Consider the following 18,211-nt stretch of genomic DNA (forward strand, 5'->3'; position numbering starts at 1 on the left):
TTAGGTTGATTTCCATTTTTGATTTTATTGTACTATTGTAATATTTTACATTATTATTCGTATGCTCTGTGGGGGACTGTGGAGTTCATACTTGGCCAAGACTGGCTCCTGGAGCGAGATGACATGATGACAGTTGAATGCGTCTGTGACGGCAGGAGTGTGGTAACGACGCCTTGGAGCTTCTCAACGCTGATTTGCTATGGCAACTATTCAAGTGTTCATATTTGGGAAGTTAATTTACTTGCTGATTATCTGCAGATTTATAGATATCTCTCTCCCAAGGACAGACCCAGAATATGTAATTCCAATGTTTGTCCACTATCTCCAGTCGGCTTCAAGGCCTAGCACACTTACAGCCTTGGTTGTCTAAATAGTTATTTACTCTGAGCAGTTGCGCCAGCAAATACTTGGTCTGCTTTTTGAAAAGAATTACAAATTGCAAGTTGATTATGACATTAGACAGTGTTTGGTACACTTGGACAGTGGCATGCTAGTGGTATCTCATCTTTTCCAGTCTGTTGACTAAGCTAAGCTAATTGTCTGTAACCTTATCAGAGATATATTAGAGTGGTGTCAATCTTCTAATCAAACTCTCTACCAGAAAGCATTTACAACTAGTTTCCTGTCCTGACTGGGATGAGTCTTGTAACTGACTGGAGGCAAAGAAGAGCAAACCGTTTGCTTTTTGCATGTTTACATACATCGTATAAAAGCTAAATGTTCTATACAACTAGCATTATTTCTCAGAACATTATTTTTGAGAGGCATATTTATGAATCCACACTCAATACCACATAATGACAAAACTATCAACCTCAAATTTACCACAGTCCAATCACTGACGTCCTAGCATGGCCTTTTTTTGTTATCTTTTCATCAGCACTCTGTGACGTAAAGTTAGCCGTCCTTGTGCAAACTTCTACTCCCCTCTTGTCAACTGCCCTAAACTGCTGCTGCTGACCTTAAAGAGTACAGCTCTTTTTAAGGATCTTACAACAGAGCTACACATCATTTTTGGCACATATTCCCATGTTAAAAGAACTCCAGAAGTAGAGTTATTTAAGTACAAAGATTATGTTAACAACTGCATCCATGGTAAAAGATAAAAGGTGTTTTTAGACTCTCACATCCACCTTGACCTCCTCTCTTATTGCTCCTGTCCTAGCTCATGCTTATGTAAATTACATAAAAATGCATTGTGTGGGCTATGAAACAATTCTAGGGGATTACCTTTTGTAGGTAGAGCTACGGACAGTGTATGAGAACAGTTGTACAGGGACACACTGAGGTCGGGCTCACATTCAACAGCGTGAAACATATTGATTTTGTGGAGTGAAAACAGTCATGGAAGTGTGAAAGAATGACGGAAAACTGTATAAAATGTTATTGTATTTTTCTAATCACCATGTGATAATTTACAGAGGTTCAGAACAGCATCTAATAGTAGCACTGTTGCATTTGTCATATTCAAATGCATTCATTGTACAGAATGCAAACGCCATAAAAAGCATACAAAAATCTTCCCAAGCCATACATATAAAAAGTGAAAGGATACAAATAAAAAACACTTTAAACACAATCTCTTAGTGGTAGGAAATACCTTTACCTTACACACCATCTACCCCGCAGCAATAGTCCTTATTTCCCTTGCACACTTACATGACTTACAAGGTATTTTAATTGCATTGCATTGCTTTTACACATCATGCCTATCACACACAGTATGGTCCAGATGTCAAATTAAACATTCATTCTTACTGGTGGTTTAGAAAAAGAAATAGCTAGATTGATTAGAGCTCTCCCTACTGGTGCACAACTTTTCACACATTAAACCAGGAGCACTGGAGATGTATTCAGTCTCTGTGCTGAGCCGAAGGTGTTTTCTCTCTGTTGGATTCACTCCCTTGGCTTGTGGTGACGCCTGACCAGCTTTGTTCTCCTCCTTCTCATGCCAGCTGTAAAAGAGGAGTTAAGAGTTAATGGAGGAGATTGGAGATGTGAATGAATGACAAAATAAACATGTCAGGGTGGAAAGGTATCAGACGTGTTGAGTAGGTGGACGGATTCAAAGGCAGATAATGGAAAGTAAAAAAGTGACAAGAGGGAAAGTAAAATCCAACAATGACATTTTTTGGTTAAAAAGAGTTGGGCTGTGGATATTTTCCAGCATTGATTATGTACTTGGTTTTTGGCAAACTTTTTTAGTCCAATCCAACATTGGCGTTGATGAATGTGTCATCAACTATGTGCTCTCACCTGGAGCTTGCCTGGCAGCAGCAAATCCAGCTTTCCCTGTGAAACAAAGAAACAATACAGTCAATCACTGCGTTTAGGGAAGTGCTATTTAAAATCCGAGCAGTTTAGATACACTTATGATGATTCACCTTGAATGAGTTTGGTAATTCTCGCCGATTCCTCATCGATCAGATTTGGGTTGCCGTGGATGGTGGTGATTTTAGAGAAGTCCGGGCCTGACGTTCATAACATAAACATTAGATCACAAATACTGAACAATTGAACGTATAAAATCAAGAATGGAGTTACATCAGTTACTTTTTTTTTCATTCTCTTTTCCACCTTGAAGCAACCATTTAGCCTAACTGAATGCAGAATTATTATATGATTATTTCAGGGAGGAAAAGACAAACATTTGAAAGAAACCTGTTTGGTATGAAGAGTTTGTGTCAGGAGATCCTACCCTCAATGATAAGAGGCTCATTCGCCGTGGGGTATCTGGTTCCACCTTCGGACCGGCAGCGGAGAAGGGTGTTGAAAGTCATCAAACGACTTAGCAACGACAGACTGACAGGTACATACACCCCGGAAAACACCTCCTCCGCCACCGCCAACACAGTTAAGCATGTTTGTGCAGTATTTATGAACACGTACACACATTCTTAGCCCACAAACTAAGCTGCAAGACACTTGTGAAGCCGTTTTAGCTTGAAGCTCACCTGCACCCACACCTGCTATTGGCCGAAAGGTCTGAGCTGGGTACCATAAAAGCCATTTCCTACAAAGTATAGATTTTCATTGGAAAAATGCGCACAGCTATGAATATAATAGATTTGAACGCTTACACACCCTTAAAAAATATTTGTGAGTGGCAAAAAATATTTAGACGGAGATCAAATTCCATGTTTCCACTGATACCATAAAAAATAGCACCGCCATTCTGCATGATAATTAACCATTCACTGCTGATTATTGCAAGTAGACTGTGTATTTTTCGGCACAATAGATTTTCGGAACGATGGGAGGTTTGGGTTAGCAAACTGTCGGACAAATGAGCGCTCAGTTTGATTTGACATTTTTCAGACTATTGGGGTTTCGGAATAATGTGCCTTCCGGACAATGTATAGTCTCCTTCTTAACACCCAATAATGTACGACAAACACCACAAAAAAATACCTCAACAACCAAATTGAGGACCATATATGGCATGAAATTGTAGAGGAGCTGAGATACGATTGATTTGGTAATGTAGCTGATATGGACATGCTAACGCTATATGTTGGTCACGGAACAGGGCTAGCAACAACGTTTAATTAAGTGTTAGCATTCAATTTTGGGTCTGAATAGTTTATATGTAGTTGACACTTAGACATTCTCTGCCTGTATAGTTTTTTGTTGTGTGAAGTGGTATATAGGAAAAAAACTCGTTGGGACTCATTGACACAAAGGGAATGTAACCATGCAGATCATTTTCAAAGGAACCCAAATTTTCCATATTCTTGCTGCACATATTTTTGCCTGAGAGACAAGAACAATGACAGAGGGATGAAATCAGATGGATAAATGGTGGGATGGATGGAGACCCAAATTATGGTGCATCGTGGGTAGTGAAAGACCTTGGCTTCATCTGTATGTTGTGATGTGAGCATAACCAGAAAAGTCAAATCAACATCCTTCCTCTGAAGCATCAACACTGAGCCGACAAACATGAACCAGAATTAACTTGTGATGTTTAAATTGTGACTGGGCAAAGCTAGTCGTAAGGAACAAAGTGTTCTCTTTTTAAAATATGTCTTGTTTTCCATTATTGAAAACTATTATTACAGACCATTTGTGTTTCTCCCCACATTACAGCAGCAAGAAAAAAACACAACTGCTCCAGCCAGACCAACTTAATGGCTCACTGTGATGCGGTGCATGTCTAGAATAATAATATGGAACAGTGAATGTAATCATAGTCAACCATTTTTAAATGATTTAACATGTCGAGGTTTACGTTCTTGTCTGCTTGATCCTGGTACATTTAACCTTTGAGACTTTAGATTTAGCTGTACACATGTATAGATAATTACAGTCATCATTGCCACGCTTTGATGAGTCCCTGTGTTGTTTTCTGTTTGTACAGCAATTGCTTATGAACCAATAATGGTTACAAGAAGTTAAGAAGATGAAAAGACAGCCTCTGGCAGCAACAGACACGTTGGCTCTTAGCAGTAGCCAGCTAAAGCAGAGCAAGATGTAACCTACAGGGGTTTTTGGTTCTTCTTTTCACCACTAATGCTAAGCCAGACTGCTAGTCTGAGACATGAAGAAATAGCTGGAAACCAACATAGGTAGCCAAAACAACTTTGCTTGTGAATTTAAAATGAATAATTAGTAGCGTAGAGTTTAACAGTTCTGAAATTGGAAAAATGTTTTTGATTTCCAAATTAATTGAACAATCTACAAATTGTGCGTAGTTGGCCCTCCTATTTGGCACACCAGAAGTGCACGTCCTCTGACCATGGACAGTATGAGGGTGCTTGCCAGCAGATTAAAGCCAACTCCAGATTCATTCTTGTTTTGGAACAAGGTTTGCCTGCTTGGCGCTGTTTCTGCCATTTTCATAGTTTCCTCTTAGAAACATACTGGTCGCTTCATTTTCAAAGTTACAGTTGTCTAGACTGCAAGCATGTCGGACCGGTCTTTCACTGCAGGTCTCATTCATAGCAGATCGTAGATGTATTTGTTAAAAAAAGCTGTTAGAAGATGCATGAAAGTGTTTTGATCTAGACTATGTTAGCTCTTCAAAAGGAATAAACATATTCAGATAAACTGACCTGTAATCCCTTTTCCATTTCTATGAAGATCTCCACCTGTGTCAAACAAATCATATTGTGTCATCACATCTATGTCAAAACCTTTGCGAAGTCCAAATTTGATTGAACAACCTATCATTTGCCCTTACAATATACATTATTTAAACATTCAGGAACTTACCCTCGATAACTCGTGTAACCTTTGTAATGGTTGGGTCTCCCTCAATGACTCTGGTTAAATGTGTGAAGGACGGGTCGACCTCCATGACTCTGGTTACATGTGTTAGGTTTCCCTCAATGACCCTGGTCACCTTGGTGATCACTGGCTCCCCCTTGATGACCACCTCAGTGATGACTGGTTCTGTCTCGATGACTCTTGTAACCTTGGTCAAGGTAGGCTCTCCTTCAATGACCCTGGTGAACTTGGTGACAGACGGCTCTCCTTCAATGACCCTGGTCAGCTTGGTGACAGACGGCTCTCCTTCAATGACCCTGGTCAGCTTGGTGACAGACGGCTCTCCTTCAATGACCCTGGTGAGCTTGGTGACAGACGGCTCTCCTTCAATGACCCTGGTGAGCTTGGTGAAAGACGGCTCTCCTTCAATGACCCTGGTGTACTTGGTGACAGTTGGCTCTCCCTGAATGACTCTGGTCACCTTTGTTACATCAGGTACTGTAGAGAGGGAGCGGTAATGTGAATATACTTTAAGAATGATCGGAAAAAAGTTTTTTTTGTTTTTTTAAACACACTCTCCCAGTAAGTAAAGTCATCAAAGCATGCAGAACAAATAGAAACTGGTGTGTGTAGGCTATTTGATTACATTGTAATAAACGCTGCTGTTACACGCAGTGAGCTAATGGCGATGGATAGATTTCATTTTCTCATAGGTTTGTTGTGTTTGAAGACGAACATTACAGACGTGTCTTTATTTTATACAATATTATACAATAGTATTTATACAATATTTAAAAGTTTGTGTATCAGAATATTCTGATTAAAATAATGCAAAAGAAAAAAAAAAGATTCTGAGCAATGATCTTTTAATGTGGCAGTATATCGAGGAGTTATAAAGAGGTGAAGGCCTACAGATTTGTCTTTATATCAGAGGCAGATTAACATCCATCTTTCAAACAAAGTGTGTGTTTTTGTATGTAGGTGTGTGTATGTTGTGTGTAGAACAAGTGAGTGAGGAAACTGTGTCATTTTAATTAAAACCTAATATTATGAGGAATAGTTTATTTGCTTTACAAAGATGAATCACTTAAGTTTAGCATTAAATGCCCTTGAGGACCAGAACTTCAGCTCCATGTCATGTGCCTGAATACTGTTGCAAAATTGGACTTTATCTCTCCTATGTTACCCAATATAGGAAGTCTCCCATCTGTGTGAAAGTGCACTGGACTATGTCCAATTTAAAGAGCATCATCCAAGGGTCCTCTATGGTCTCTGACTCCGTTGTGCTTTGACAGCCTAATTACCTCATCCCTGAAGGAGCTGATTAAATATGCCAAGAGGTCCAGGAGGTTTTGTGCGAGAGTGGATAATCAGTGGAACAACTATGGAAGAGGCCTGAAGACATGCAGGTAATTTGCTTCAGATTGGATTTCAACTCAAGAACAGATGCTCATTTTTTTAACAAAGGACATGAGCTGGTTCCAAAGGCAGTCATGCGATCATCTGATAATATAGGCTATTGAATGAGCATGACAGATTAAAAACGTTTAATCATGTAGTTAATAGGGGTCTTACCTGTTTCAACACGTGTAGTTGTGATGATCTTTCCTGTGAAGTACGCAAGTAGTTTTAATTGGTAGCAAATGCAATTATATTCACACGTCATGATTGCTAAAGAGACTTACTGATGAACGTCAGTGGGATCTCATGATAAGAAAATCCAGAAATATACTGAAAAACAAAAAGCATAAGATGAAAGGCAGAAACAAAATAATGACAATGCACATTGATCGATGCATATCAAGACTGTGTATACTATCTACCTTTATCTGGATGTACTTAATCAGCTTCCTCAGGAGGACCAGGAGGTCCTGGCGGCCCACAGGAAGATCTGTAAATAACATACATTATCAAAATCGCAAACCGCGTAATCCATCCCAGCACAGTGTACACTGCATAATAATGTTCAGTGTTCTCACCCGCAGGATAGAGAACGTTCTTCACCACATGGATCACACCATTTGTTGCCATCAGGTCACTGTCTGGCACATCCACAGAATTGACAAGGATAGAGTTGTTTACCTATCGAAAACAGAAAAAAAACACCATATTCACATCTATTTTTAAGGGTATTATTAAACACTTTTTTCATTTACTTCTTCAAAAGAATTTCCGAATTTAAAGACGTACAATTTTATGCAACAGTTAACATGAGAGGTTTTGACATCAGGTCCAAAGCAGTGTGCTGTTCTGTCGGAAGTGAGCTTCCTAATTTTCAGAAATTTAAGGTGTAGGTGATTGAAGTTGGACATGAGTCAGTAGGTTATGCTTTCCTATTGCTCTCTCTTAGCCACCAACTCGTGCCAGAACAGGTTTTTAAAAACCTCCTGCTTAAATGAATTCCTGTCCCCATGGAGAATTATCTCAAATAAGCTTTCCTGTGTCCATCAAAAAAGTCCTTGGCAACTCGATAGGAGAAAGAGGGAAAGCAAAATTGAGGTAATTGGTGAAATGACAATAAAACTGAGGTGAAGACTGAAGAGAAAGAGCAAAGCAGACAGAGAAAAATTGCCAGTGGAGGACATTGGAGTAGGAGGTGGAGAGTGGTGGATGAATACTGAGAGTGGGCGTTGATGGAACCGACAGAAAGCCAGGATTTATTACTTCTGGCCTTTCTCCAGAGATATCCTGCTTTGAAGTAATAGATAAGTGCCGGCTCTTTGATGCTATATTGCTTAAATGAGAACGTGGGGAAAGATTAGGGTTGAGTTTTACAATGGAGTCTTTGAGAAAACCAAAAATGTGTGGTAATTAAAAAAAATAAATTAAAAAAATTAAAATGTGGGCAGGAATCGAATGCTAGCTATAGTTTATGGGGTGTAATCATGGTTCCAAATCTTATTCAAAACACAACACTCTTAATGTGCTTGGTATTTTGTGCTGATGCAATCTACAAGTGATTTATCCCTGTATGACTGTTAAATGACTGATTCAGGAAACTGTCTCTTGTCTCTTTGATTCTCTGGACAGAAATACACACTCAAGTGATGGATTGTACATACAGACATAACTTGCAGGTTATTGCCCTGGAGGGTTTTGAGCAGATTGGTAACTCCTCCCTCTAATCCTCCATTGATGAAGATGCCATTACTGAAGTGGTACAGCAGAATGACCCTCAGAGCATTCAGATCCTCTGTCAATGACAGCAAAAGGCACAATTTACATATTGAGAGCTAGCAACCATCAGTAAAAGCTTGACAGCAATACATTTCAGTAGAGTACTCACTTTTGAGTAGAGCAAAATCCTCTCTACTGAGGTCAGCAAAGGCATCGTCAGTTGGTGCAAAGATGGTGTAGGAGCCTTCCTGCTTGAGCAGATCAGTCAGACCTGCTGTCTCCATCAGCGACAGGAAAATCCTTCATTTGTAAAAAAAAAAAAAATAGAAAGAAGAAAGTCAATTAACAAAATTGCTATACAGTACGGGACTGTCAGAATGAAATTAAGCCTACATGTGCAGAATGCATTTTTACTCTTTTGGGTTCTTGGAATAACATTAATGTTTTAAAATCCACAATGGCAGCAACAAAAAAATACAATTAGACATTTTGTGCCAGTTCTGTTGTCAATTTCAGTTCAACATCATGGTGAACTACCGTGTTTCAGGCTTAACAAACTCAAACCAGTCAAGACATCAACTTTCTCTGCAAGGAAAAGAACAGCTCTGGCTATAATGGGTCCCGGGCACGGAAGAGACCAGATTTTATGCGTTTGAGACGAAAACCGGTAGGGTGTTTCTCATTTTAGACAGGATGATTATGTTTATGGAAAAGTGATTGAGTTCAGTTTTGAATTGAATGATACGTGTGTGGTCCCATTCAAACATCTGCTTCTTCATCTGATTCGTCATCAGCCTGAACTGGAGTCAGAACATGTGAAATGTGGATGATGAGGCATTGGAACTCCTAAATGCAAATTGTATTGTCAGGAATGAATAAATATGTATACACAACAACAACAAATAAACAATAATTACATTCAAAACAAATACAAAAACATCTGTACAAATAAGGTGAAGTTCTTACTTAAACCGTCCGTCGGCAATCAGGAGCTCGTAGATTGTTTTCTCAGCCGGTTTGATGATAGTCCTCATAACATGGAGGGCACTTTTGCTTCCCTCCTTGCTGCCACGCACCATGCATGCATTTTCTATACACACAGCCTAACAAAGAAGAAGAACATTCAGAGACAAAAAGTCACTGTACAAAAGGGGTTAACTATTTAGCTTCGGGGAGGGAGTTTGTTACTCTGTACGGTTTGATTGCAATCAATCAAAAACACAAAAGTGTCTGTGAGGGAATAAAACCCAGATGTTTCTAATATCTGAACCACCAGAGCAGAAACATACTTCATCTACCAAGTGCTGGACTAATTAGCTGTTTATTGCATTTGCTTTCAATTGAAAGATTGCCAAATCATGTTAACACTTAGTTAGGGGCCCAGAAAGGACTTTCAGATTTCCAATATGGAAGCCGGCCCTCTCCATTGTCTTTCCATAACTTATCATTTATCGTATTTTCCTGTTCCTTTCCAACTTTGTTTGACTTTCAAAATAAAAATACACACACACACATGCACGCACGCATGCACACAGATACACACACACACACACACACACACACAAACCAAACACAAACCTAAACACAAACATAAACACACATAAACACAGAGGTAGTGCTCACAGTGCGGTAAATGAAGACTCGGAGCAGTTGTCCAGCCAGTGTTTCCAGCAGCTGTCCATTGTAGAGCTCACTCAGTGTAATCTTCAGCTTCAAGATGTGGTTTTCCAAAATGAATTTGAGCAGGCTCTGCTCTGTTGACATCACCTCAGCTGACAAACAGAGAAGAGTTTAGAGAAATTTAAAATGACCCGGGTAATCTTACATGCCACTCATTAAACATTTCTTGCCTAAACAAGTTTAAGTGAAAAGTCTAAAATGAGTAAGTATATTTTGAATCCTTGAAAAAAAAAAAGTTCTTTCACATTCTTGCTGAAGGTCAATCCTCTGAACCCCTGTGCAACCTACAAGAACCTGTGTGGAGATCAACTCACTTGTGAAGGCAGCATTGACAGGAGCAAGGAGTGTATACTCTTTCTTTGGACCAAGGGCAGACGCTAAGCCCAGTTCAGACACCATGTCGTTAAAAGTGCTCTGGGAGTCTCCCATCAGCTCGATCCCTTCCTTGGCTGACATGAATCACATAAACATAACATGTTTGTGATCACAGAGGAACAAGTTAGCCAAATGATTTGAACACATGTTAATATTTGCTGAGGGAGATTATTCAAGATCTGTTTTACCTGAGTCAGGGATGAGCACCTGGTCGATGAAGTGGATGACGCCATTAGTGGTGACGATGTCCTTCTTCAGCACCATCTTGATTCCATTGACTGTCAAACTGTCGCCATCGCAGCCGATCTCTATGGTGTTGCCCTCTGCGGTCTCGTACACTGACCCTGCCATGATTGCTTCTGAACACTGGACACTGTTCAACAGGTGGTATTTCACCAGGGCTGGTGGGTCGAAGTGTGAGAGGGAAAGACCGTGTTTAACAGAAGAAGTCCTGATATTTTAACACTTTCTAAGTTGCCTGTAATTATTTTTGTAATCTGCTTGTTTTACGCGAGGTGTACAGTTGTGATTCTTACATGAACACGGACAGACACGTTCTTTCAGCTCTTTTAGAAATATTTAGACACTTTTGTTAACATTTACATATTGGATTACGCCTCCGACTGAGTCCAACTGTTAAAATCAGCAATGTCTGGCCTGCGAAAGCAAACAATTCCATTATGAAAACCATTCCAAATCCACGAAAAATGATCTCTGTTCACTTCCCTTTTAGACCAACACACATGGCTCCATATCATCGTTATTTTGAAGGCTGTTCTTCAATGGTTGGTCAGTAAAGCCTGTTTGCCAAGTGTCTGTGAATTTATCTGAGGTTATATTGTGTCCCCTGAAGGAGCCACTTACTGAGAACACCGCAAACTGTTTAGTGCTAATTGATGTTCCTGGCATGCCAGTGACTCAGCAGATAAGCAGATAAGCTGCAATTGTGGAGACGTGAATTTCTTGCTTTCATTGTGTGGTTTGCTTTTTTTGTGAGTGTGTGTCTACTCTTTATGCTCGAGAACTAAGTTTGCTTTTTGGTAGGAATTTGCAGAAATGTTTTGGAGGATGGTTTCAGTAGTTTTGACATTAACCTGTTTGCATGCATTAAGCATTAACAATTCATCCTGAGGACATAGATGTCTGCACCGAATGTCATGGCATTTCATCCAATATTTGTTAAGATGTTTTAACTAAAAATCCTAAACGACATTACTTGTATGAATGTACAGCATTGTGTGCCGATCTATCTGGTTGATGTTGAGATATTTCAGTCTGAACTGACTATCTGGTCAGCTAACATAAGCTACAGCAAAAATATTTAACCAGAGTATTGTATGTTAGCAGTTTATGTCATCATTAGTGTGTCTTATGTACAATGTACCTGCAATTACATCCTTGTCTCCCATGATGCGCTCCAGGTAGCCTGGGCTCAATTTGTCAAAGGCTTCGTTCGTAGGAGCAAACAGGGTATAGTGGCCAGGCTGGTCCAGCTTGTCCATCATTTCAGAACCCACTACTGCATCCTGGGTAGCAAGAAGACAGTGTGTCTCACATTTTGTCATTCTGAGATATACACAATCTTTTACACACATTCCCCTTCCTGTACATTTTCAACTGAGAGTGCTTTTTATATTACTTACTCTGAAGGTGCTGAGCTCATCGGTGACATCCAGGACTTCCTTGATGTTGTTGCCAACACTGCTGATGACCCGATCAATGACATGCACCACACCATTTGTGGACACCTGATTACCATGGATGATTCTGGCACAGTTCACTGTCACAATCTTCACAGAGGGGAAAAGTGTTATTAAGGCAAGATCATCATCAGGGTCAGAAGTCTTTTATAGACATAATTCCATCATGTGTTCTTGCAATATTGTACACATCAACAAACTGTGTATGTGTATATGTATGTATGTGTGTATATATGCATATGTAGATATGTATGTATGTGTGTATGTATATGTGTGCGGGTGTATGTATATATATATATATGTGTATCCATTCCGCTTGCTTGCATGTATGTGTATATATATGTTTATACTTATTTCTTACTTATGCATACATCTGTTACCCGCTGTTCCTGTTATTATTTATTTTATTTTATCATCTGTGTGTTTAACTTAGTTTACGGCATTGGGATGCTGCTAGTACGACAAAAAATTTCTCCTTGGAGATTAATAAAGTACTTTTCATTCATTCATTCATTTCATTCATTCAAACTGACCCCATTTGAGTAGTGGTTGACGTAGAGCCCCAGGTCGTTGTACATTGAAGTGAAAGTCATGTCGTTCTTCATGTCTTTTGTCAAAATCCGGCGGTTCACCATATGGAAGTGAAGAGCGTTGTACAGCTCGATGTTCACGTTGCTCACCAGTGCAGAGCGTACAGTCTAGGGAAATCACAACAGCAGCAAGTGTGAGTAATTATTGCATTTATTTGTATTCGCTAGAAAAGTTTGAAACCTTTCATCCACTTACAGATTCTACCAGATCCCAGGCCTCATTGCTAGGTGCAAACATGGTAAAGGAGCCTTTGCCTTCAATTTCCTCTCTCAGCTTGGAGATGTCAGAGTATTGCTGTGTTGTCGTAGCCTTTATGAGCCCCAGCGTACCATAGACATGGTCAATGGGAGCCACTGAGGGGAAGCAAATACATTGTTCCTACTTAGAAACAGACAGTCTCTAGTACGGGTAAATCCAAATTTTAAATTTACCAGAAAGGAAGACCAAAAACAATAAGTAGTGAGAGCCACTTACCTGCAGGGCATCCTCTCATACCCTCCAGCTTGATGTACCCAGGACAGCATTCATAAAGGACCAGACTTCCGGAAAAAAAAAAAATATATATATATATTTAGATATATATGTTAGATACAATAGATTACCTGAGCTTATTAAACATAAATGAATGGTTTTCATGTACAAACTGTGAACAAAGCACATTTAAAAGTCAAAGCAAAAAAAAAGTAACGCCATAAGAAAAACATCCAAAAAAGCAAGCAAGTCAAGGAGAATAAAAAAGACGAGAAAAACACCAATAACATCAAAGAGGTTCATTAAACACACAAAGTGTGGACAACTCCCAGCAGGACAATCACAGAGAAAAGCTGGAATGGACTCAATAAACCCAGCCAATGAAAAACAAAACATCCCCAAAGGGAGATGTGAATGTCAACATGAACACCAGACAGGGTGTCTGGTGCCCTCAGCTGCACTTTAATCTAATTCCCAAGGAAGTCTCCAAGAAAAACTGACTCTTGATATACAGTCAGATATTGTAAGCATGCGATAGATTGAGGCTTTAGGGTGGAAGGAGCAGCATCTGAACTTTGTGAAAACAGATCTCAGAGTAGAAAGTTGCTGGCACGGAGCCGAGTGGACCTCCTAACACTAAAAGGAGCTGTGCAGCAGACCCAAGCCTTTCAAGCAGTCGTCTGGTGCATTTATTATGCTGCATTTTATTGAAACGTTATGAACGACATAATGAGGTGAGAGAAAACTGACAGTGTGAGCCACAAGTGACTATTCTGTAAAATTCATGTTTAATGAAAGAATAAATTATGTTTTTGAAGTCAAGTTTTACTGAAAATCAACCGTGAACGGTAATTAAACATTTAGACATTTGATTTGGAGCAATCCCAGGCGAACACACATCTTCCAAAATGCAAAAAAACTATCTGTGAGTCAACACTGGACGATGATCCACCAGAGAAACGGCAATGGAGTTCCCAAATGCTAGAATAAGTTTAATTGGATTTTAACTCAAAATGACTTGATTAGTTCCAGTTGGAGCTTTCTGTATTTGCTAAAGAGGTTTGAGGTGGAGTTTTAAGGTTTCCTGCTTTCTGTTTTCCCATGGAAACACTTTCTATATGAACTCTCGGCTCTCTCTGTAGGGTTCAAAACAAGAAACTGTTTGTTTTCCTTTCAGAAATTGAACAGTGATATATTATGCAAGAGAAAAATACTCCCTTCATAACCACTTCATAGACTATCACACACACACACGCACACGTACACGCACGCTCACGCACACTTGCAACATCATTCACTTTCTCCCTTCAACTCCCTTAAATGACTCACATGATTTGGCAAACCGCTCATCCACTTTTTAACACTCTAATTAACATTTCTGTCTTTATGTTGTGTCCAATGATAATGTTGAATAGTGAATGGTGAATGTGCAATTGTTGTGCACACAGCCATGTCACTTATACAGCAACAATTCTCTGCGTTGACACTAATTGTTTGACGACGCATACATGTACAGCTGGTTGTCAGGAAGCTATGAAGTCATTGCTCCCCGGCTGCGGTGTGACAGGATAATGGATGCAGTATGCCAGCTCACTGCAAACCAGGCTTTTGGCAGTGTCACCGCAGTAACTAGTGTGATGTGGCTTCCAGATGAGCAGTTGTGGAAACACAGGGCATGAATACACACACAATGACACATACACGTAGTGTACTCACACAGAAACACTAGGTGGGGTTGTTTGGCATCAGATGAAATCATTAGAGTTTTTTCCCTGTTATGTAATTGACAATCAACAGTGTCTCTTGTGTCCTCATTAAGGGATTTTTTTTTTCTGCAGTGTCACTGACTTCCTGAATACTTGACAACATGTTCTCTTTTTATGCATGGAAATGGACTTATCTGACACCGTTATGGTTTGACCACAAATTGAGCCCTTGTCCTCCCTGCACGGGGTGTTGCCAGCTACAAAACAATACTTTGAAGAAAATCGCTACCACCTGACCTTTGTGGAAATGAAGGCATTAAGAAAGCCCTTTGGTATAATTTAACATGTGTAGAACATTAAAAAAAAAACAAAGGGCATGTTAAATTCACACCAGTGTAATTTGTTTCTTGTGATTGTGGTTTCTAAGAGACGATTACCTCAACTGCTGCACCCTCACGACTTGTGTGAACAGGATTGTATTAGCGCACTAGCTTGCATTGTACACTGGAGCATCCACATATCCATGCTATAGACTAAAACATTCATTCCTAATCTCTCATCAACACCAAATCCAGCTCAGACATCGTCACAGCTGGATGGATTTCCTCCACTGCTTCTGAACAATGTCCTCACTGTGACCACAGACAGAGGGAGGAGGAGGAAAGCAACATTTTGCTGGCTTTGCTTGTTTTTTTTTGGTTTCGTTCATTGTTTTTTTTATAATCTTTATTTGTTTGCTTACCAAAAAATGTACATAATTGTTATACCAAACCATTGTACTTAAACTTGTTTTAAGCCCTGTATATGAAGAACATAATTATTATCTCAGTATAGAGTCCATCGCTACCATTAAAAGAAGGTGTGCGTATGTGCATGTGTGTGTACTCCAGCCGAGCCTTACACTCCATCAACACATTGACGGCTATATTTCCTTTTTTTTTTGTTGCCGTAATAGCTACTCATTCAGCACGTCATGGCACAGGAAAATATGACACTGACATAAATCCATCAGCAACAGGCCCTCTGATGTTATACATCCTGCAGAAGCCTAAATATCTAAAGCTTTTATGCACTGTACTCTTTTGCTTGTAATCCCACGTTTTCGCGTAATTATATTTGTCATAGAGGAAAAATATATTTTTCGCAGTTTATTATGAGTTCTGAAGCAGCTATCACCTCTGCAGTGATACAGAACATGTTTCCCTTAAACTATCAGTTTAAACAAATATGGTTAATTTCCCTCAGAATAAAGAGTTTTGAAAACTCAGTATGAGACACATACACACACTCATGCATGCACACATGCAGCACTAATCACGAGTACACGACACATGCCAGGAATCCAAATTTGGTGGAACTAGAGCTTCAATATATCCACAATTTTGCCAAACGGTACACACATTTTTCGTGAGCACCTGAACTGTGTCAGAGAGTAAGTGCGGCATCAATTACTGTCAAGCAGAGTTAACGCCATCAATGGACTCACAGTAGAGTGATCCCCGGCCCGCAGGCTACACAGCATGTTCAAACATGAGAGTGGAGAGGGTCTGATGGGGACACATATACATTCTGAATATATAGGAAGACTCCTTCAAATGTATGCAATTTAAATGCTCAATCTTCATCATCGTCATCATCATGGACCCTCAGAGAAGAAGAAAGTGAGACTCTATGTGTTAAGATGACTTGAAGGAGACGGACACTACTCACACAGAGCTGACCTCTGCTGTTCAAAAAGAAAGGGCCGTTAAACGCAGGTATTAAATCCACACGTATTATCTGACTTGTTTGAACATTTTTTAAATATTCCTATGTGAAGAATGTGTGGAAACTGGGACTGTTTTGCACTTTTGAGGTCATTTGAGTTCAGTGCAAAAGAAATTCATAAAAAAGAAAAGAAAATCCAGACACATCTCGTAGCAATTATATCCATTCACTCATTTGGTCAAGACTTACGTCTTCTTGCCACAGATGGAGCCTTTGTACCAGTTCCTACATGTGCTGAAGTACTTCTTTTTAGAGCCCAGGACCTGTTGCAGGGCGCACACATTGGGTCTGTAAGAGATGGGAGGGGAGAAGGGAGAGACAGGTAAGGAGAAGAAGGAAGATTGCTGTAATTTACTAAACCTTAACCTTGTTTGGTCTAGGGTTACGGTTCATTTCAGAAAGCAATGAAAGATAATTCCTTTCAATTTAAATGAAAAATGTCAACTCAGATTAAAATTCAATGGGTACATTATTTACAGCCGAAGAATGAATAATAAATGTACCAGACAATATTTTATTTTCCATTATAGCATTATAGCATATATTCATCATATATGAATCAAAATTTGATCAATATGTCTGACCTGTGTCTCAACTCATGACCGAGTGCTCTTTGTGATAATAAAACAAAACACCTTAAAACATAGCACGGATATAAAATCAGTCTTACATCTTCATATGGGTACATGTCGGCGGTCGGCTTACTACTAATATGACTACTTACTGTGCAAATATTTGTTCTACATACAAATGCAAGAAAGTGCACCAGGGTTATTACCTGCTGATTTTTAAAAGCTGCTGCACTGTTGTCTATGTTTGGCATTTGTCACTTCTCTTAAAAGAGTCTTACAATCCCACCCTCGCTGTCCCCTATGTCCTATCTCCTTACCCTTCTTTCCTGGCCCGAATGCGACTGTGGGTGACTATCTTGTCATAAGCGGAAGTATCCACACTCCCAAGAGAGCAGAGTGCCACCAGCACTGAGGTCACCACGAGCAGCTGATGCATCCTGGGGAGGAATCGGTCCTCTAGGGCACAAACACACACACACACACACTCCGGTTGTCTTATAAACACACGCACACACGGACACCCTGAAAAAAATACACGGGAGATATGTGAGTCTGAGTCAGAGAGGAAGCCTTTATACCAACTCCCTAACACACACCCATACCCACCCACTCTTTTTTACTCCCTCACAGTCTTTTCCATACCATTACATCCTGGTCTCACCCACATACACTCTTCCAAAACCCTTCCTCCTACTTTGACTCAGGCTTATTGTCACTCCCTCCCTCACGTTTCTGCACATGGATTTCTCATGAATTGCATTACCATCACATCCCAGAGCACCGAGGACACCCTGCAGCTCAAATTTTACATCGTTCAACACTCTATGAGGAAAGATTAATATCCCGTCTGTGGATTGATGGTTGTTTAAGAGTATATTATGATTCGACCTCTGCTCTTTTGATTGACAGAGTATTTTGAGAGGGGAACACACTTGGAGTCCCTATCACGGTAAAAAACAAACAAACACGTAAGACAATGAATTATTAAAAGTAATTATTTTTCTCAAACACACACGTGGGCAGA

The 18,211-nt window shown here is 39.8% G+C and overlaps 1 protein-coding gene across 2 annotated transcripts; it reads right to left on the minus strand.

The window, feature by feature from the left end:
* Positions 1–1,376: 1,376 nt before the first annotated feature.
* Positions 1,377–17,623, minus strand: LOC137802206 (periostin-like). Of its 2 annotated transcripts, XM_068599887.1 has the most exons (24): positions 17,505–17,623; positions 16,805–16,903; positions 13,146–13,210; positions 12,867–13,024; positions 12,614–12,778; positions 12,024–12,170; positions 11,765–11,906; positions 10,569–10,781; positions 10,320–10,454; positions 9,949–10,097; positions 9,292–9,428; positions 8,495–8,625; positions 8,271–8,401; positions 7,188–7,290; positions 7,032–7,099; positions 6,894–6,939; positions 6,784–6,816; positions 5,390–5,706; positions 5,215–5,254; positions 5,055–5,090; positions 2,699–2,743; positions 2,385–2,471; positions 2,257–2,292; positions 1,377–1,955 (listed from the first exon to the last, which is right to left on the minus strand). In XM_068599887.1, exons 1-24 carry the CDS (start codon positions 17,621–17,623, stop codon positions 1,897–1,899), a joined length of 2,661 nt encoding a protein of 886 aa, XP_068455988.1. In that variant the 3' UTR covers positions 1,377–1,896. The 2 variants fall into 2 exon arrangements, with proteins under 2 accessions (XP_068455988.1, XP_068455987.1); XM_068599886.1 differs by lacking the exon at positions 2,699–2,743 and having other exon boundaries at positions 5,215–5,706.
* Between the last annotated feature and the right edge of the window lie 588 nt (positions 17,624–18,211).

The sequence above is a fragment of the Clinocottus analis genome, unplaced genomic scaffold (genome assembly GCF_023055335.1).
Source record: "Clinocottus analis isolate CAN_PGR_092001 unplaced genomic scaffold, fCliAna1.0.p SCAF_5, whole genome shotgun sequence".
In the NCBI taxonomy this organism is placed as follows: Eukaryota; Metazoa; Chordata; class Actinopteri; order Perciformes; family Cottidae; genus Clinocottus; species Clinocottus analis.

Bases quoted from the DNA above. Each gene is read 5' to 3' on its own strand.
- LOC137802206 (XM_068599886.1), bottom strand. From the start codon at position 17,623: ATGCATCAGCTGCTCGTGGTGACCTCAGTGCTGGTGGCACTCTGCTCT. The intron at 13,025-13,145 runs GTAAGTGGCTCT...GCTTCCCCTCAG, and splicing joins TATGAGAGGATGCCCTGCAG to TGGCTCCCATTGACCATGTC. The intron at 2,293-2,384 runs GTGAATCATCAT...TTTGTTTCACAG, and splicing joins AATTACCAAACTCATTCAAG to GGAAAGCTGGATTTGCTGCT.